The 22,370-nt window shown below is 35.9% G+C and overlaps 1 protein-coding gene across 1 annotated transcript in view; it reads left to right on the plus strand.

The window, feature by feature from the left end:
* The window catches only part of CYSLTR1 (cysteinyl leukotriene receptor 1), a 41,657-nt gene extending 19,573 nt beyond the window's left edge, over positions 1 to 22,084 (plus strand). The window contains exons 2-3 of the mRNA XM_044235033.1: positions 17,042 to 17,122; positions 20,827 to 22,084. Of these exons, the coding sequence (XP_044090968.1) occupies positions 20,854 to 21,876 (1,023 nt within the window). The 5' untranslated portion in view covers positions 17,042 to 17,122; positions 20,827 to 20,853 and the 3' untranslated portion in view covers positions 21,877 to 22,084. The remainder of the gene's footprint in view (positions 1 to 17,041; positions 17,123 to 20,826) is intronic.
* The last annotated feature ends 286 nt before the right edge of the window (positions 22,085 to 22,370 follow it).

Consider the following 22,370-nt stretch of genomic DNA (forward strand, 5'->3'; position numbering starts at 1 on the left):
TTTAGAATATATTCTTAATAAATTGAATATAATATTAGGCATAAAGTAGTAAGTTGTAGAGTTATACCACATTTCTCTGCTTTATTATTGAGTGTTACAAAGGATAGGATTTAAGTTTTAAATCAGCCTTTCTCTTTACAAAATCAGCTTAATTTCCTCTTAATACTTCTAGTACTTAATATTTTTTCTTATTTAATTTTTTAAGTTTTTATTTAAATTCCAATCAGTTAACATACACTGTAACATTAGTTTCAAGTGTACAATATAGTGATTCAACACCTCCACAAATCACCTGGTGACATCACAAGTGCATTCTTTAATATCCCACACATACTTAACCCATTCCCCCCACCCAACTCCCCTCTGGTAACCATTAGTTTGTTCTCTATATTAATAGTCTCTTTCTTGGTTTTCCTCTCACTTTTTTCCCTTTGTTCATTTGTTTTGTTTCTTAAATTCCATATATGAGTGAAATAATATGGTATTTGTTTTTCTCTGACTGGCTTATTTCACTTAGCATAATACTCTCTAACTCCATCTTGCAAATGGCAAGATTTCATTTTTTTATGACTGAATAATATTTCATTGACTATATATCCATTCATTGATCATGAATTTTGGAGCTGTTCCCATAAATTTTTTGTTTACATAATTTGGCTATTGTAGATAATGCTGCTATAAACATCAAGGTGCATGTTTCCCTTTGAATTAGTGTTTTTGCATCCTTTGGGCAAATACCTTTTAGTGAGATTACAGGATCATAGAGTATTTCTATTTTTTACTTTTTGAGGGACCTCCTCACTGTTTTCCACAGTGGCTGAAACAGTTTGCATTCCCTATGACAGGGCAAAAGGGTTCCCCATTCTCTACATCTTCAGCAACATCTGTTGTTTCTTGAGTTCTTAATTTTAAGCCTTTCTGATAGGTGTGAAGTGATATCTCATTGTAATGTAATTTTGATTTGCATTTCTTTGTTGATAAGTGATGCTGAGCATCTTTTCATGTACCTGTTCACCATGTCTATGACTTCTTTGGAAAAATGTCTATTCATATCTTCTGCCCACTTGTTAATTGGATTATTCATTTTGGAGGTATTGAGTTTTATTATCAGTTATGTCATTTGCAAATATTTTCTCCCACACACTACCTTTTAATTTTGTTGATTATTTCCTTTGCTATATAGAAGATTTTTATTTTGATGTAGTCCCAATAATTTATTTGTGACTTTGTTTTCCTTGTCTGAGAAGACATATCTAGAAAGAAGGTACTATGGCAAATGTGGAAGAAGTTACTGCTCTGCTATCTTCTAAGATTTTTCTGGTTTGAGATCTCACAGGTCTTTCATCCATTTTGAACTTATTTGTATCTATGGTGTAATAAAGAGGTTCAGTTGCATTCTTTTGCATGTTCCTGTCCATTTTTCTCAATACCATTTGTTGAAGAGACTGTCTTTTCTCCATTGGAAATTCTTTGCTGCTTTAATTGACCATATAATTGTGGGTTTACTTTTGGGTTTTCCATTCTACTCTATTGACCTATTTGTTTATTTTGTGTCAGTACCATATTGATCACCATAGCTTTGTAATACAACTTTAAGTCTGGAATTGTTATGCCTCTGGATTTGCTTTTCTTTTTCAAGGTTGCTCTAGCTATTTCGGGTTTCCACACAAATTGTGGGTTTGTTCTAGTCTTGTAAAAAATACTACTGGTATTTTTTAAATTTATTTATTTATTTTAGAAAAAGAGAGCATGAGCAGTGGGGGGGTGGGTAGAAGGAGAGAGAGCGAATCTCAAGCAGACTCTCCACTAAGTGTGGTGCCTAATGCCAGGCTCGATCCCACAACCCTGAAATCATGACCAGAACCTAAATCAAGAGTCAGACGCTTAACCAACTGAGCCTCCCAAGCACCCTAGAAATGCTGTTGGTATTTTGATAGGGATTGCATTAAATGTGTAGATTGCTTTGAGTAATATGGACATTTTAACAGTACTTTTTTTTCTAATCCATGAGCATGAGATGTCTTCCATTTCTTTGTGTCATCTTCAATTTCTTTCATCAGTGCTTTGCAGTTTTCAGAATACATATTTTTTATTCCTTTAATTAGGCTTATTCTTAGGTGTCTTATAGTTTTGCAGCAGTTGTAAATGAAATTGGTTCCTTAATTTCTCTTTTAGCTGCTTCATTATTGCTGTATAGAAATGAAACAGACTTCTGTATGTTGATTTTGTATCCTGTGACTTTAATGAATTCATTTATGAGATCTAGCAGTTATTTGTTGAGTCAAGTTTTCCACATGGAATATCATGTCTTCTGCAAATAGTGAAAGTTTTACTTCTTCCTTGCCAATTACAATATCTTTTATTTCTTTTTGTTTTCTTATTGTTATAGCTAGGACTTCCATTACTATGTTGAATTAAAATAGTAAGAAGGGACATATCTTTCTTGTTCCTGACCTTAGCAGAAAATCTCTCAGTTGTTCCTCCATTGAGGATGATATTAGGTGAAAAGTTTTCATACATGACCTTTATTGTGCTGAGATATGTTCTTAATGTGATGTATCATGTTGATAGATACCATATACCATACATTTCTTCTGACAAGAATGTTATGAAACTAGAAGTCAACCACAAGGAAAAGTTTGGAAAGACCACAAATACATGTATTTGTGTAATAATACAAATAATACAAATATTAAACTATCCTTACAACATAGGAATAAATCCCACTTGGTCATGGTGAACAATATTTTTTAATACATTGTTGGATTTAGTTTACTAGTATTTTATTGAGGATTTTTGTGTCTATGTTCATTTTCATTTGCTTCATTTAGTTCATTTAGTTCTCATCACTTAGTTCTCTTTTTTTTTCCAATTTATTTATTTTCAGAAAATCATTATTCATTATTTTTTCACCACACCCAGTGCTCCATGCAAGCCGTGCCCTCTATAATACCCACCACCTGGTACCCCCACCTCCCACCCCACCCCCGCCACTTAGTTCTCTTTTTAGTGGTGTCTTTATCTAGTTTTGGTAACAGGGTAATGTTGGCCTCATAGAGTGAATTTGGAAGTTTTCCTTTATTCCCCATTTTTTGAGAATAGTTTGAGAAAAATAGATATTCACTCTTCTTTATATATTTGGCAGAATTCATCTGTGAAGCCATCTGCTCCTGGAGTTTTGTTTCTTGGGAGTTCAATTTCTATGCTGACTTTCTGTATCGAGGTTTTTCCATTTTTTCTTTTTCAGTTTTGGTGGTTTTTATGTTTCTAGGAATTTATTCACTTCTTCCAGGTTATGCCATTTGTTGGCATATAGTTTTCATAATGTTCTGATTGTATTTCTTTGGTGTTGGTTGTTACTTATCCTCCCATTCTGATTTTATTTGAGTCCTTTCTCTTTTTTTCTTGATAAGTCTGGGTAAAATTTTATCAATTTTATAAATTGTTTCAAAGAACAAACTCCTAGTTTCATTGATCTGTTCTACTGTTCCTTTAGTTTCCATATCAAACTTTTCCTTGTGGCTGACTTCTAGTTTCATAGCATTCTTGTCAGAAGAAATGTATGGTATATCCTTGATATTTTTGAATTTGTTGAGACTTGTGTTTAGGGCTAATACATGATGTATTATGGGGAATGTTTTGTGTGTACTTGAAAAGAATGTGTATTCTGCACTTTTAGGATAGAATGTTCTTAATATAGTTATTAAGTCCATCAGGTCCAATGTGTCATTTAAAACCATTGTTTTCTTGTTGATTTTATGCTTAGATGACCTGCCCATTGATGTAAGTAAGATGTTAGAGTCCATACTATTATTATGTTATTACCAATGAGTTCCTTTGTGTTTGTTATTAATTATTTTATATGTTTCCAGTGTCCCATACTGGGTGCATAATTACTTACAAATGTTTTATCTTCTGTTTGGATTGCCCCCTTGATTATAACATAGTGCCCATCATTTTTTGTCTTGTTAAAGTCTTTGTTTTGAAGTCTACTTTGTTCCATATAAGTATTGCTATTCCTGCTTTCTTTCCACATCCATTTGCGTTATAATTTCTCATTCTTTCACTTTTTTTGTTTATTAATTTTCCTTTTTAAAATTTTTTTCCAATTTATTTATTTTCAGAAAAACAGTATTCATTATTTTTTCACCACACCCAGTGATCCATGCAAACCGTGCCCTCTATAATACCCACCACCTGGTACCCCAACTTCCCACCTTCAAACCCCTCAGATTGTTTTTCAGAGTCCATAGTCTCTCATGATTCACCTCCCCTTCCAATTTCCCCCAACTCCCTTCTCCTCTCTAACTCCCCATGTCCTCCATGCTATTTGTTATGCTCCACAAATAAGTGAAACCATATGATAATTGACTCTCTCTGCTTGACTTATTTCACTCAGCATAATCTCTTCCAGTCCCATCCATGTTGCTACAAAAGTTGGGTATTCATCCTTTCTGATGGAGGCATAATATTCCATAGTGTATATGGACCACATCTTCCTTATCCATTCATCTGTTGAAGGGCATCTTGGTTCTTTCCATAGTTTGGCGACCGTGGCCATTGCTGCTATAAACATTGGGGTACAGATGGCCCTTCTTTTCACGACATCTGTGTCTTTGGGGTAAATACCCAGGAGTGCAATTGCAGGGTCATAGGGAAGCTCTATTTTTAATTTCTTGAGGAATCTCCACACTGTTCTCCAAAGAGGCTGGACCAACTTGCATTCCCACCAAAAGTGTAAGAGGGTTCCCCTTTCTCCACATCCCCTCCAACACATGTTGTTTCCTGTTTTGTTAATTTTGGCCATTCTAACTGGTGTAAGGTGATATCTCAATGTGGTTTTAATTTGAATGTCCCTGAGGGCTAATGATGATGAACATATTTTCATGTGTCTCATAGCCATTTGAATGTCTTGATTGGAGAAGTGTCTGTTAATATCTTCTTCCCATTTTTTGATGTGTTTGCCTGCATCCGTTCCTGATTAAAACACTTCAAAGTATAGGGATAGAGGGAACATTCCTGAACCTCATCAAATCTATCTAAGAAAGACCCACTGCAAATATCATCCTCAATGGGAAAAAGTTTGCAGCCTTCCCATTGAGATCAGGAACAAGACAAGGATGCCCACTTTCACCACTCTTGTTCAACATAGTATTAGAAGTCCTAGCAACAGCAATCAGACAACAGAGAGAAATAAAAGGTATCCAAATTGGTAATGAAGAAGTCAAACTTTCTCTCTTCGCAGATGACATGATTCTTTATATGGAAAACCCAAAAGACTCCACCCCCAAACTACTAGAACTCATACAGCAATTCAGCAACGTGGCAGGATACAAAGTCAATGTGCAGAAATCAGTGGCTTTCTTATACACTAACAATGAAAATACAGAAAGGGAAATTAGAGAATCGATTCCATTTACTATAGCACCAAGAACCATAAGATACCTGGGAATAAACCTAACCAAAGAGGTAAAGGATCTGTACTTGAGGAACTACAGAACACTCATGAAAGAAATTGAAGAAGACACAAGTAGATGGAAGACCATTCCATGCTCTTGGATCGGAAGAATAAACATTGTTAAAATGTCTATACTGCCTAGAGCAATCTATACTTTTAATGCCATTCCGATCAAAATTCCACCGGCATTCTTCAAAGAGCTGGAGCAAATGATCCTAAAATTTGTATGGAATCAGAAGAGACCCCGAATCGCTAAGGAAATGTTGAAAAACAAAAATAAAGCTGGCGGCATCACGTTACCTGATTTCAAGCTTTATTACAAAGCTGTGGTCACCAAGACAGCATGGTACTGGCATAAAAACAGACACATAGACCAGTGGAACAGAGTAGAGAGCCCAGATATGGACCCTCAACTCTATGGTCAATTAATCTTTGACAAAACAGGAAAAAATATACAGTGGAAAAAAGACAGTCTCTTCAATAAATGGTGCTGGGAAAACTGGATAGCTATATGTAGAAGAATGAAACTCGACCATTCTCTTACACCATATACAAAGATAAACTCAAAATGGATAAAAGACCTCAACGTGAGACAGGAATCCATCAGAATCTTAGAGGAGAACATAGGCAGTAATCTCTTTGATATCAGCTACAGCAACTTCTGTCAAGATATGTCTCCAAAGGCAAAGGAAACAAAAGTGAAATTAAACTTTTGGGACTTCATCAAAATCAAAAGCTTCTGCACAGCAAAGGAAACAGTCAAAAAACAAAGAGGCAACCCACGGAATGGGAGAAGATATTTGCAAATGACAGTACAGACAAAAGGTTGATATCCAGGATCTACAATGAACTCCTCAAACTCAACACACACGAAACAGGCAAACACATCATTCCTTCACTTTTAATCTGAAAGTGTCTTTAGGTCTAAAATGAGTCTTTTGCAAGACACATCTCTAAAGGCAAGGGAAACAAAAGCAAAAATGAACTTTTGGGACTTCATCAAGATAAAAAGCTTCTGCACAGCAAGGAAACAGTCAACAAAACAAAAAGGCGACCTACAGAATGGGATAAGATATTTGCAAAGGACACTATAGACAAAGGTTGATGTCCAAGATCTACAAAGAACTTCTCAAGCTCAACACCCAAAAACCAAATAATCAAGTCAGAAAAAATGGGCAGAAGACATGAATAGACACTTCTCCAAAGAAGACATACAAATGGCTAACAGACACATGAAAAAACTGTTCATTATTAGTCATCAAGGAAATTCAAATCAAAACTGCATTGAGATTACAACCTTACACCTGTTAGAATGGCAAAGATCGACAAGACAAGAAACAACTGTTGGAAAGATTGTGGAGAAAGGGGAACCCTCTTACACTGTTGGTGGAAATGCAAATTGGTACAGCCACTTTGGAAAATAGTGTGGAGTTTCCTCAGAAAATTAAAAATAGAGCTATACTGTATCCCAACAATTGCACAACTATGTATTTACCCCCAAAGATACAGATGTAGTGGAAAGAAGGGCCATATGCACCTTAATGTTCATATCAGCAATGTCCACAATAGCCAAACTGTGGAAAGAGTCAAGATGCCCTTCAACAGATGAATGGATAGAGAAGATGTGGTCCATATACACAATGGAATATTACTCAGCCATCAGAAAGGATGAAAAACCAACTTTTCCAGCAACATGGATGGGACTGGAGGAGATTATGCTGAGTGAAATAAGTCAAACTGAGAAAGTCAATTATCATATGGTTTCACTTATTTGTGGAACATAAGGAATAGCACATAGGACATTAGGAGAAGGAAGAGGGAAATGAAGGGGGGGAAATCGGAGGGGGAGACAAACCATGAGAGACTATGGACTCTGAGAAACTAACTGAGGGTTTTAGAGAGGAGGAGAGTGGGAGAATGGGTGAGCCTGGTGATGGGTATTAAGGAGGGCACATATTGCATGGAGCACTGGGTGTTTCATGCAAACAATGACTCATGGAACACTACATCAAAAACTAATGATGTACTGTATGGTGACTAACATAACATAATTAATTAACTAATTAATTAATTAAAATGAGTCTTTTGTTGGCAGCATATACTTAGGTCTTGTTTTTTTGTCCATTCTGACACCCTATGTCTTTTGACTGGTGTGTTAATCCATTTACATCAAAGTAATTGTTGATAGATAGGTATTTGTTGCCATTTTATTACTTTTTTGTGGTTTTTTTCTAGAGATTTTCTCTGTTCATTTCTTGTCTTTCTTTCATATTTCCTGGTTTTATTTAGTGATATATTTGGATTTCTTTCTCTTTATTCTTTGCATATCTTTTAGTGGTTTTTTTATATATGGTTACCATTATACATGTATATAACCTCTTCTGTACATAGGAGTCGATATTGAGTTGATGATCATTCACATTTGAACCCATTCCTTTTTCCTTTACTTGTCACATTTTTGGTGTATGTTATTATATTCTATATCCTTTTTGTGTGTGAGTCCCATGACTAATTTTTACAGAAACACTTATTTTTACTGCTCTTGTGTCTCCTGCATTTATGTTGTCACGTTTGGTCTCTCCTTTCCACTAAAGAGCCCCCTTTAATATTTCTTGTTGAGCTGGTTTAGTGGTCACAAACTTCTTTAGGTTTTATTTGTCTGGGAAACTCTATCTCTCCTTCGATTCTGAATGATAGTCTTGCTGGGTAGAAGATGGCTGGTTTCAGATTTTTCCCATTCAGCACTTTGAATATATCATGCCACTGCCTTCTGGCTTGCCAAATTTCTGTTAATAGATCTCCAGCTAGCTTTATGGGTCTTTCCTTATAAGTTAAGGAATACTTCTGTCTTGCTACTTTTAAGATTTTTTTTCTTTATCACGTTTCAAATTAATTTCAATATGTCTTGGTGTTACCTTTGTTGATTCTGATGGGAGTTCTCTGTGTCTCTTTATCTGGATGTCTCTTAGAAAAGTTTTTCAGTTGTTACTTCTTCAAATAAATATTCTGCCCCCTTTTCTCTTTCTTCTTATGGGACTCCTATAATACAAATGTTATTACATTTGATGGAGTAATTGAGTCCCCTAAGTTTATTTTTATTTTGTATAATTCTTCTTTCTCCTTTTTGTTCAGTTCCATTGCTTTCCATTACTTTGTCTGGGTCATTAATTTGTTTCTCTGCCAATTCTAGCCTCCTGTTCATTCAATGAAACTTGTTTTTAATCTCATTTGTTACATTCTTCATCTCTTTGATTCTTTTTGGACTCTTTTATCTCTATGGTAAAGGTCTCCCTTATGTCTTCTTTTCTCAAGCCCAGTGAGTAACCTTATGATCATTGTTTAAGTTCTCCATCAGACATTTTACTTATATTTGTTTCACTTAGGTCTCTGGCAGTGGCCTTATCTTGTTCTGTCTTTTGGGATAAATTCCTCTGTCTTCACATTTTGTCTCACATTTCTTCTTTATGTTAGAAAAAATGGTTTTATCTCCTGCTCCTGAAAGTAATGGCCTTGTGGAGAAAAGATCATGTAGTTCCCAGGGCCTGGTGCTTCAGGAAGTAACTCCAGTGTGTGTTGTGTGTTGTGTGTTCTCTGTTGTTCTGTTCTGGCTTCTCTAACCTCCAAGTCTGTCATCTGCAGAGGTTTTCCTTGACTGCTGTGGGCAGTGTTTGGTCCCTGGCCTTTGTGGAAAATTCTAGCTAATCGTGCTCTTGTCTGCTTATGCAATGAGACTTGTCACCACCTCTACTGTAACTGAAGCCTTGCAAAATTCTCTGGTCTGTAAAATGGTGTGAGGAGGGATTTGTTCTAGTCTTCTGGTGGAGGTACCTGCCACCCTGGTACTGGGGAAAGGGTGACCAAGAAGGGCAATTCCACAAGAGCACGGGGGAGTGGGGCTTAGTGTAAGCAATTTAGGCAGCCAGTTATCAATGCTGTGCTATTTGCTGTAGGTGGCTCTGAGGGGTGGAGGAGGGAAATGTTGCCAGCCAGCAACTTTTTCCCTGAGAGGTATCTCCATGAATGCTGCATCTCAATGAGGTGCTCTGAGAAGAAATAATAATCTCTCCACTGTGTGCCCCAAGTGCTCTTTGTGCTCTTTAGATTGCTGTTTCCACCCTGTCTGCCAGTTGTTTGCCTGTCTTCTCTGTAGGAGCAGTGCAGTGCTTTCAGGGGTCTATCCCAGCCAAGCATGCTGACTATTTAAATTCTAGGCTTTAAGCCCTACTGGTTGTAAGAACTCTTGAAATTCAGCCCCTCTTGTTTTCCACACCAATGGCTTTGGGGGAAATTTTTCCTTGTACGTTTCCTTGTGTGTTCATCTCTTTCTTGCCCTTCTCCAAGGACCATGGCCCCTTCTCCTCCACAACACCCACAGTCTATTTCTTCCTTAAACCACCTCTCAGCACTTCCTGCCTTCTTCAATATGATGTTTCCCCTCCCCCTTTCTGTTTTTTTTTTCTGTCTATCTTCAAGTCAGTTTCTGGAGTATTTAGGATAATCTGAGAACTATCTATTTGTGTTTGTGGGACAAGGCAAACCTAGGACCCTCCTACTCAGCTGCTAACTTTCTGCTCCTCATTTAGTATTTACAACAAATTGATCTTGTATTTTTACCAATCTTTATAGATATAGAAATACAGAAGTTAAACTTAGAGATTCAGTTTCCAACCTTATCCTTAAAAAATTTCTGTTCAACCTCAGTAAGTTTAGTTGAATATTTAATAGTTTGAGGTAATTTAGACAGGACTCAATAGACATTTCATTTTATTCTATTCATGACAAACAATAAGCCATTAATCAAATAATTTAAACAGAAGAGTTTTGCTCAATTAAATTAAGTTTAGTTAAGTTTTCATCTGCCATTGCATAGTCATAATCCATTTCCATTTCACTGTATTCACTAAGAGTAGATACCTAGGGATGTACTAGCCAAAGTCTCAAAAATATATACATTCCTGAGAAAAAATGTAACTGCATTACTGTTCTGTGACATTTATAGAAGTAAGGCATAGTCTGTTCCTCCACACTAAAGGCTACCCAATATTGAACAACTGGATGATCTAATTCCCCACTGAGTTTCTTTAATGGCATTTTGTGCCTTTTTAAAAGAGCTTCTTTCCATACTGGAAAATCTTGCCTTTATCTGGAAGCTTTCATTTCATTTCTAGCTTTTCCTCTAAGATAACCAGGAGACTTCACCTGGACTCTAGGCAAAGATTTCTGATCATCTTTTTCTGTTAGAGCATTTATATGCCGATTACAACTGTTTCACTCACACCTTACCAGGAAAAAAATTGTCTGAGAAGAAATGAACACCTACTTGAAGAACTTTAACCAATTATCCTTAGATTTCTATGTATAAACCCACACTTCTATTGCTGCTACTCTTTGTAGATTTTTCTAGCTTGCCTTTGGACAACACTTTCCTCCCTAGAAAATCCCTCCTAGACATTTCTTCTTTGGAAGGTGGAATTTAAAGATGGCTCCAGGATTCTTTCTCCTTCATGAACAACTCTATAAAATCAACTCCCCTTGAGTGTGGATGGGACTACAAATATGAGGGAATTTCATTCATGTGTTAGAATACCAATCAGTTGGCTTTCAGTTAACCAAACAAGAAGTTATCCTGGGTGGCACTATTTAATCAGGTGAGGCCTTTAAAAGAAGACCAGCCCCCAGCTCCCACAAAAGACCTTAAGTTAATAGAAAGAATTCAGAAATAATTGAACAGAGAGATCACTCTCCTGATATCCTGGAAGAAAGCAAATCAAATAACCATTTTGTGAGAGAAGAGGATTATGTGTCATGGGCCTGAGGGTGACCTCTAGGAGCTGAGAGCAGTTCCTGGTCAATAGTCAGCAAGGAAACAGGGCTTAATCATACAAAAACAAGGAATGAATTTTGCCAACAACCAGTGATCTTGGAAAAGGATCCTTAGCCTCCAGTGAGGTCAGAGTTCTGGCTGACAACTTGATTGCTGCTGTGTAAGACCCTAAGCAGAAGACCCAGATAACTCATACCTGAACTCCTAAACCATGGTAACTAAGAGAAAATAAGTTGGTGTTGTTTTAAGTTTATGATAATTTGTTATACAACAATAGAAAACTAATATACCTTCATTCATCCTTTTTCTCTTTTTATTGATAATGGTTATCTAAATGGAGACCAAAAAGTCCGATTAAAAGTTTTAAGCCTCGTATATTTTTTCTAAACTCAATATTCTATTGTAAATTTATTCTCTAAGGTCACCACTGGCCTCCTAATTACCAAATCCAATCATCATTTTATGAATTTCATTCTCTTTCATCTTTTGGAAACATTTAAAATCAATGACCACAATTGGAAAAAAAAAATCAATGACCACATTCTTCCTAAGATTGTTTTTAAACCTAAATATTTTCTATTTGGACATTTCTTCAAATTCTAAACTTTATTTTGTTTTTTATATTTTATTTAGCTATTTGACAGAGACAGAAGGAGCACAAGCAGGGGGAGCGGCAGGCAGAGGGATAGAAAAGCAGGCTCCCCACTGAGCAAGGAGTCCAATGTGGGGCTCAATTCCAGGACCCTGGGACCATGACTTGAGCTGAAGCTAGATGTTTAACCAACTAAGCCACCCAGGCACCCCTCAAATTCTAAACTTTAAAATAAAGTGAGTTTATAACCTCCTTGTGGAATTTGGGATATTTTAAACAACTGTAGTCCTCTTGCTTATCCATGATATAAACTGAAGAAATTTTCTGCTACCCCTCAACACCATAACCTACATCTACCTTTCTCAAAAACACACATTTTTTAAAACCAACTTATCTTAAAATCAACCATGTTCCTTTTCCTCTAATTTTGAATTATTTCACTGTCTTCCTTTATTTTGGAAAACATAGTAGACTCAGTGGAATTTTCCACATTATATTCCTGTTCCTTATAGAATATATATCTCTTTCCTTATGCAGATTACTTTGTTTTTTGGGCACTTAATAACCCAAATAAGTGAGTCCTTTTCCCAAGTAAGAAGATTTGTAATTTGCTTTAGTCCAACAAAATACAATCATAGTGTAAAGTCCCCAAATTTAGATTAATATAACTATTAAAAATTTTCTCACAGTCTTTTGGGAGCCAAATTTCAGAAGTCAGATCATCTCATAAGACCATTTTAGAGTCGAAAGGCCAGAACACAAACAAACTCCTACCTGTCATTCTGTTGATCAAAGCTGGCCCTGGCATCTCCCCTGATTAGGATTATTAGAGATATCAATTATACTGGATTATCTCCAAAGATATTACTTAAAAGCAAAAAAAAGTTTATGATTTGTTTAGATTGGATCAATAACAAGGTCAAAATAGATGTTTCATTGCTCAAAATATGGTTCAAGTTGTGCAGGGCTGGAGGTAGGCCTGGGGGGAAGGAGTTGGGTAAAAACCATGGATACGTGGAAATGATGACAGGATAACATTAAAAACAACTTAAACCTTGGTACTATAAGGCATAATCTCAGGGAGAAAAAAATCACTGATCTGAAGGGCAGGGATATTGGCTTAATTTGGTGGCTCCCTATACTATACTCAAGGAACATGCCTGTCAAAACAATCAGAATTTTAAATTTGCATGTCAGGATAACTTGTTCCTGACCCAAGTCTGGCCAGGAGTCACTATTTCAATAATTAGGCTGTCACTTTCATTCTGCATCACATCTTAGTTTGAAAAACTATACATCCAAAAAGACCCCACAGTTTATTTCAGGGCTCTCCTTCTGACAGTCCTAGGCTCTCCTTAGTACTTACTAGTGGATTTTTTTTCTTTTACCAACTACTAATACTTCTTTGGCTTCTGTCATTATTATCTTTCTCTGTAAGACAGAAGGTTGGATAGGAGACTAAGGTTAGATTGTGGAAGAGGTTGCCTGAAATATAACCTGGGATTTTATTATAGTCATTGTAGGCTCTTGAGCAGCCAAAAGACAAGTGCAACCAAAGGTTAAAGAATGACTGGTGTGAAGAATAATTTTAATATTTTTTTAAAAAAGAATGACTGGTGTGGCAGTAATGTGTAAGATGATTTTGAGGCAAAAAGGCCTGAAATTAATAGGGTATGAAAAACCTCTCCAGGAATTACAAACGGTTCAGCATGGCTAAAATACTAGGTGCATGTAGAAAGTAGGTAATTATGTCATCTATGTATGAGGTAAGGAGAGCCAGAAGTGAAGAAATAGTACCAGTAATGAAAGAGAATGAAGAAAACAAAGAGTAAAATGTAGTATCAGATAGTCATTTAAAAGAAATTAAGGCTTGTTAGATACTTTGCAGGACAGATGTCATGTATTAGCCGAGATATGGATGGATGTATTGTTGGCCCTGCAGCCCTAACATCATATGATCAAGCATGAGGGGCATCTCATAGGAAAGATGACAAAAAGGAAACAACAAAGATGACTTTAGAAGTTTCTCTGTTAGAAGATCTAAAGAATGGTGATAATACTGCCAGAACAAGAGATGTTATAACTTGTTATTATATACCAAAAGGGCTAAGGCCAGTGAGAAAAATGTCCTAGAAAGTGGGACGACTTTACATCATAAGATTAGCAGTTAGTTTAGAAACCACTGTCAAAGCTAGAACTTCTGTGTTGCCTTTAGAGGCCCTGGCCAAATTTGTATCCTGAGAACAGCTAATATAAACAAAGAGGAATGGGGTATTTCTCTCAGATGTTCACCTAAAACTCAGGGAACAACTACTAGTCTTAAATCAAGCTTGCAAACATTATTTGCATTATTGAAAATATTATTTAAAAACCAGGCTTTTGTCCATGTTCCTCTTCACTAAAGCCATAGATCTCTCATCTTACTTGCTCTTTTGTTCCTAAGATTAAACAAGGAAAAAAATTCCTTTAAACCAAGGAAAATGATACCCTACCCTTCATAGATTTCTAGAATGGCAAACTGAAAGGAAATTCGGAGATATATAATATAAACCTATTGAAATGCAGATAAGTGAAGAGATCATAGGGAGGAAGTAATTTACTCAAGTTTGCACAATTAATCATCCACGATAGCCCAGGGTATGATCCAGGTCTTGGGCCTATCAGTCCTACAAACTTTCCACCATGTTCATTGTCTTTCTCCATGCAAGGATTCCCTCTGATTTTGGTAAAACATCACTAAAAGTTTATAGAAAATTGATTAATTCAAACCAACTGATGTTTAAAACACACTGAACTGTTCACAGCATGAAATACAGAAAGAATAAGACTTGGTTATTGCTCTTAAGATCTAGTGGAATTGGGGTGGGAATTATGACTATGACACAAAACAATAAATGAAAATTATCAAGAAAGTACAAACAAAACACTGCAGGACATCAATGGAGAAATGTACTAAATTGGATTGAGAGGAAGAGGAATGGCTTTTTGTTTGACCGGAAATAAAAGAAGAAGTACTATTACTACCCTCACTTAATAGAAGACACCAGCCTAGGTAGGTAGATCCCCAGCTCTACCCAGACCACACTTAATACAAAATGTGAAAGTCATTCTTGTTTATAGGTAGTTCCAGTGCAGCAACAATAAAGAGTATCATATGTGAATTGGGACCTTGTATTGTCAGATTATTTCTGAAACTCTTACTTCCCTCATTCACTGGAGCTTGCTTGACCAGGTTATAGGTTCATTGGAGGCTAAAGCCTGAAGAAAGAATACACAAACACACACACACACACACACACACACACACTCATGGATTTAAGGTAACCCAAACAAAATATCTAAATAAAACCTAAACTAAATAATTAAAATAAAAAATTGTATATCCACACTTTCACTTATTGGCCTGATGTCTACCCACCCAATCACCCAGATAAGAATGGTAGAATCCAATTTTAGCAGAAGCTACTGTCAGAGACAAGAGTCCTCGAGGAAACTAGAAAAAAAAAAAAAGGCAAAGAGTGAAAGTATTGAGTGCCTGCTATATGCAAAGCTCAGAATTTCTAAATAATAATAATAATAATAATAATAGAAGATATGTCAGAATCCCAAATTTGAGGAAACACTGTTTCCCAGACAATGTGACATGTAATCTCTTGTGCATGTACCATGAACTAAACTATAATTGTACAACTACCATGGATATGGATAACTAGTACATTAGCCTGGTAAAACTACACTTCTCATAGATGGGTCTTAGAAGCTCACAAACTTTCTTTCTCTTTCCACACTAGGAAAAAATATAAGCTTTGACTAAATACAAAATTGTGACAGAGTGAAGTTAATTTTCTCCATAGGTGAGTGAAATCATATAATTTTAGGCTCAGATTTTTTTCATTCAATATTCAGTCAGTATACCTTTATTGATTACAGATATCTAGGGCAAGCTAAACAAAAAAGAAAATTTATTGACTAAGTAAAAAAATAAAAAGCCAACTCAGTTTGACTAGTTCCTCACCTGCAGCCCATACTTCACCCAGACTGCTAGTAGTAAGTTACCTATAACAATTCCTTATTGGGAAAAGAAGGGAAATTCAGAAAGGGAAAATAAATTGGAGAGGATCTAAAAAATGGTTATTGGAATACAGAGTGGATTCAAACAGCAATATTAGAGCTGTAGGTTCGTATTCCTACTTTTAAAACTTGTCTCCATTTTATATTTTTAATTTCCTTTATTTTCCATTTGATTTTTTTTTTTTCTGCAGAGTTCCTTTAGAAAAGTCTGGTGTGTTGATACTTGCTAAGGATAAACTGAAAGATATTTATTTTTTGGTACTTAGGCCACAGATAAATGAAAAGTGGCCAGCCTATGTGGTGCCCGCATTCAGGGAAGAAAATTGCCATAGGGAAATATAAATTGGGGAAGGGGGGGTGTTCAGATTGCTACCATTTCACAAAAGCCCTTATTTGTTTATTTCTTGGAGATTTGTTACACTTCATTAGATTTTCTGATATAGTTTAATTGAAGAGAAGAAGCATATACTCATGAAAATTTAACAATAAAACTATAAAACAGTTGATTTCTGAAGGCATATAAATATGCCAAATTAATGATACAAACAATAACTGATACTGTGAGATTTTAGGGAGAAGGGCCCAAGGTCTTCTGATCTATAATTCCTTCAATAAAAACTGTCCATAAGCCATTCCAGATAGATATATTTGATATTTTTAATGTTCTAATGCTTTTTCCTAAAAAAACAGACCCTTGTATATGAACTTCCAAATTATTTCCCCTTTGAACTTAATAACAAACATTTTAGAAGAGAAAATAGGGGAAATATCATGGTTTCATAGAGAGGAGAATATTTTTATAATCCTGGGTTCATCTTTAAATACAGAAGCTTCCTGCACACAGCAACAAAAATTTGTGATCAGCCCTGGTCCATACTCAAAGTTCCACCCCCATCCCCTAGGGATGTAAAAATGATAGTAGAAGAAAGAAGGAGGCATGGAAGGAATCAAATAACTAGACCTAAATCTGTCAGTAAAGCTGTGATGTCCCATGACACACCCTGGATCTGTACTTAAGGCCACTAAGTTCCCATGACCCTTCTGGACTCCTTCTTATGTCACTGACTTTCTTTTCAATCTTGTGATTTCATTTTAGGCTTCATCTGAAATTACATCATAAGAAGCACTGACCACTAACTAGGAACATTCGTGAAAGGCACTGCAGTGTCAGAAAGAGGTATGGTTCCACTTTCCAAATCAATCTTGTTTCTTCAACTTGCAAATTATCTTAACAAAGTAACTTCCTTTGTCATCTGCAAAAAAAATAATTTTGTGTTTATTGTTTGTTTATATTGATCAATTAATAGCCCATTTTCTTTGTTCTAAGATAGTTCTTACCATACTATATTATAAGTTTTCCATACTTCTGAGTTATCACCCCCCACCCAGACTTTGAGCTGCTTGAAGGCAGGAATAGGAATTAGGTATCTCTGAATTCATATAGTGTGGGTCTCATTATTTGGGGATCACAGTAAATTCTATAAAAATAAATTAAATGCTGTCTAAGATAAGCAAAGCCATAATTTGTGAAATGAGTGGCTTAGACTACATGATCTCTATCCTTCTATGAGTCATTACTTGTTTGAAAGTTCTACAATTTTCTTTTTATGACCTAATACAAGTCATTGATTTGACTTAGTTATAAATAAACAGTTGAACTTAAGATACCAACATTACTAGGAAAGTTTATTTTGGTCTGTAAGGACTGGAAAATTTATTAATGGGACTAATGACCATCTGCTGTCCATTAATTTATCAATTTTATTTGGCACCTTTTATTCAAAGATCTGGAATGTCAAATTTATAATATTTAACACAAAAACAAATGATTATTCTGTGTCAAGATATAATGTTTTTCAATCTTACAGTTAGCATTACGATTTAGTTCCTTCCTTAATACCTTAAGAAGCAACTTTAGGCTCTGAGGCTGGAAAGATTTTAAATGATACTGGAATGCAAAGATAACTCTAAGTGGTTTTGAATGATAAATAATAATTTAAAATGACAAACTTGTTCATCATTCATGTATTTATTCATTCAGTTAGCATTTGTTGAACATCTATGATCAAAGTACGTATGTCTTAGCCTTGTTTGACATGCCTTCTTATATATCAACCAGATAGTCTATAAGGGAAGATAACATATACATACAAATCATTGATCTGAAAGAGAAATTTAGAGTTCTCTAGAAGGGAAAATGATAGAAATTACTGTGGAAGGAGAATGAGGAAAGTCTTAAAGTCTTTACACCCAAAAAGGGTGTAATTCGAGTTTGTGCATATACCTAGATGGTGGAAAGAGTACTTTAGGCAAGAGAAATGGCATGGAAAAAAGTCAGGTGAGAAAACATGTAGCACATGTACCTAGCATAGTAAAATAGTTGTTTCATTGAATTATAGGGTGTGCAAAGAAGAAAAGTGAGAGAGAAGCTAGGAAAATTTAGTTGAAACTGGACTATAGAGAGCCTTAAATACCATGCCAAGAAGTTTGGATTTTTTTTCCCCAATTTATTTATTTTCAGAAAAACAGTATTCATTATTTTTTCACCACACCCAGTGCTCCATGCAAGCCGTGCCCTCTATAATACCCACCACCTGGTACCCCAAACTCCCACCCCCCCGCCACTTCAAACCCCTCAGACTGTTTTTCAGGGTCCATAGTCTCTCATGGTTCACCTCCCCTTCCAATTTACCCAAATTCCCTACTACTCTCTAACGCCCCTTGTCCTCCATGCTATTGGTTATGCTCCACAAATGAGTGAAACCATATGATAATTGACTCTCTCTGCTTGACTGATTTCACTCAGCATAATCTCTTCCAGTCCTGTCCATGTTGCTACAAAAGTTGGATATTCGTCCTTTCTGATGGAGGCATAATACTCCATAGTGTAAGAAGTTTGGATTTTATTCTGAAAGCCCTCAGGGACCACTGAAGTTTTTAGAACAGAATATGATATAGTTGGAAGAAGCCCCAGTATATGGACAATTTACCTAGAGCTTTTAGAAAGATGTTGTGGGGATTGATAGTGGTAGGAAAGACAGATGGTAATTAATCTAACACCTTTCAAGTGTAGTTCTCCAAGGGTATAGCAAAAAACAAACAAAAAACCTCAACAGCGCCATCTAGTGCCTCATCATAACTGCACAATTTGTGGAAAACCTAGCAACAGGGCTAACAAAGAAAGACTTAAGTTTAGGCAGTTTCCCTCTTTTCCACAATTGCACTTGAGTTCAGGGAACCAAAGGTGACAGAGGCAGGTAACTGGAAAGCAAACTGAAAAATAATGCAGAAGTTGGGAATAGTCAACTCATTTATCTCTTTGACCTTAGGTATCCACCCTCAGAATGATTAATCCTCAGTTTTTTGTCATATACCAACAGTCCTTGGTGAAAAATTATGACATTTTTCAATTAAAGGAAAAAATGAAACAACTAGCCAAGTATTTAGCAGTAGTAAACCTGGAAGTTATATCTCACCTACAACCACTCCCATAGCTCTTCGTTTCATTATTTCTAATTCAGGGACAAGATCAATCCCCTCCATTGTTGGGAGTTCTTGCATGTTCAAGCAGTCTTGCCACCTTACAAACCCCAACTTTCTTTTACTCAGGAGAAAGAACTGTGTAAAAGGCCAAGAAATCAGACTTTAATCAAAGTTTATCCACAAAAAAAGGTTATCCACCATATTCTATATTGATGAGTTGCTCCCACTTTCTTAAAGAATTAAAGAATCTGGAGGAACACTAGAAATTATTTTCACATTGTCTCATCCCTAGGCCTAGAGCTATCTGATCAGAGCTTGTTTAATGCCTTAATTGACTGTCTTGATATAGTTTAACTAACCTAGACCAAGTAACAACCTCTTGGTATGAAAGAAATGACCATGCATCATTGAATAGTATGGCTTTGAGAGTGAGTCTAGGAAGAGAGCAAGAATAAACAGCTGTAACAATATCCTTACCCAGAAAGTATATTTTAACGAGTTATGTTACATCTTTCCTCAGGGCCTTAACTTATGGTGCAGATTTTTTTTTAATTTTTTTTTTTACCTCTTTGGAACTTTTTTCCCTCATTAAAACAATTAAATGAGCATCAACCAGCAGATGTTACCTAGGAAGCCCTTTTCTTGAAGAAACCAAGTATTTTCTTTTTTTTTTCCTTTAAGATTTTATTTAATTATTTGACAGACAGAGATAACAAGTAGGCAGACAGGCAGGCAGAGAGAGAGGAGGAAGTAGGCTCCCTGCTGAGCAGAGGGTACAATTCGGGTCTCAATCCCAGGACCCTGGGATCATGACCTGAGCCGAAGGCAGAGGCTTTAACCCACTGAGCCACTCAGGCTCCTCTGGGAACTGAGTATTTTCACCTAGATTTTATTCTCCAAGAAAATTCAATGCTCTTCCAATAGATAGATAATGATAGATAGATAGCTATAGATAGATGGATATATGGATATTTATATTTATGAAAAATGACTATCATTAAAGATTTTATCTAATAGAAAAACTCAATTAAAAAGGAAGATTTACAGAATAGCCTAGAGTAATATGACTTAAAAGAAAAGCAGAGCTATCCTGGCTAGGTTTTGAAGATTAGAAGGAAGTCCATTAAACAAACTTGGGTGGGAAAGGAGGGAAAAAGAGTTTTCTTGATGCCTATAGGACCCAAACCCTTCTCCTAGAAGCAAGGTGCTGCTGAATCCCTCTTTATTGCCCCACCATCTCTGCTTCCTGCCAGGGTCAAAAAGTATATATATGACAATATAAAATGAAATCTTAATAAGCCCTATAATTTATTGTCTAATAAAAATTGACAAGGATATATGTATATATATGTGTGTATATATATATATGTATATATATAGTATATATATATTTTTTAGGCACCAAGGAGACAGTCCTAGAGAAACATGGATGGAGTCGGGAATCTGACATTATCTGCTGCCAATAACAACACGTGCAATGACACTATTGATGACTTCCGCAATCAAGTGTATTCCACCTTGTACTCTATGATCTCTGTTGTGGGTTTCTTTGGAAATAGCTTTGTGCTCTATGTCCTCATAAAAACAAATCACAAGAAGTCAGCTTTCCAAGTATACATGACTAATTTAGCAGTAGCAGATCTACTGTGTGTGTGTACACTGCCTCTCCGTGTAGTCTATTATGTTCACAAAGGCGTTTGGCTTTTTGGTGACTTTTTGTGCCGTCTCAGCACCTATGCCTTGTATGTCAACCTCTATTGTAGTATCTTCTTTATGACAGCCATGAGCTTTTTCCGGTGTATTGCAATTGTTTTTCCAGTACAGAACATTAATTTGATTACACAGAAGAAAGCCAGGTTTGTATGTGTTAGCATTTGGATTTTTGTGATTTTGACCAGTTCTCCATTTCTTATGTCCAAAACTTATGAAGATGAGAAAAACAATACCAAGTGCTTTGAGCCTCCACAGGACAATCAAGCTAAAAATTATGTTTTGGTCTTGCATTATGTGTCATTGTTTGTTGGATTTATCATTCCTTTTGTTACTATAATTGTATGTTACACAATGATCATTTTAACCTTACTTAAAAATTCACTGAAGAAAAATCTATCAAGCCGCAAAAAAGCTGTAGGAATGATCATAGTTGTGACAGCTGCCTTTTTGATTAGCTTCATGCCATATCATATTCAACGCACCATCCACCTTCATTTTTTACACAATGAAACTAAACCTTGTGATTCTGTTCTTAGAATGCAAAAGTCAGTGGTCATAACCTTGTCTCTGGCTGCATCAAATTGTTGCTTTGACCCTCTCTTATATTTCTTTTCAGGGGGGAGCTTTAGGAGAAGACTGTCTACATTTAGAAAGCATTCCTTGTCCAGTGTGACTTATGTAACCAAGAAAAAGGGCTCTTCGCCAGAAAAAAGAGAAGAAACATGTAGAGAATAATTTAAACCCATTTCCAATGAAAATCATTGAAAAAAGTTTCCCAAATATTACCTCAAATTATCTACAAAAAATGAGTATTTCCATTAATGATTTATAAGTACCTAACTGCATGTATGTCTATAAATATATCTCATTTATGAATCCACACTGTTAGAGGTCCTAAGGATATTTTAAGTTTTAAAAATTCAGTCCACAACTTTTTTTTAAGATTTTTTTATTTATTTATTTGACAGACAGAGATCACAAGTAGGCAGAGAGGCAGGCAGAGAGAGAGGAAGGGAAGCAAGCTCCCTGCTGAGCAGACAGCCTGATTGGGGGCTTGATCCCAGGACCCTGGGATCATGACCTGAACTGAAGGCAGAGGCTTTAACCCACTGAGCCACCCAGACGCCCCTCAGTCCACAACTATTAACTAAATTATAAGTAGTTTTTTGATCATTCACTGAAAGGTGAAGAACCTTTTTGTCTTGGCATTGTAAAAAATGGATCTGAGA

This window comes from Neovison vison, chromosome X (assembly GCF_020171115.1).
Source record: "Neovison vison isolate M4711 chromosome X, ASM_NN_V1, whole genome shotgun sequence".
NCBI lineage: Eukaryota > Metazoa > Chordata > Mammalia > Carnivora > Mustelidae > Neogale > Neogale vison.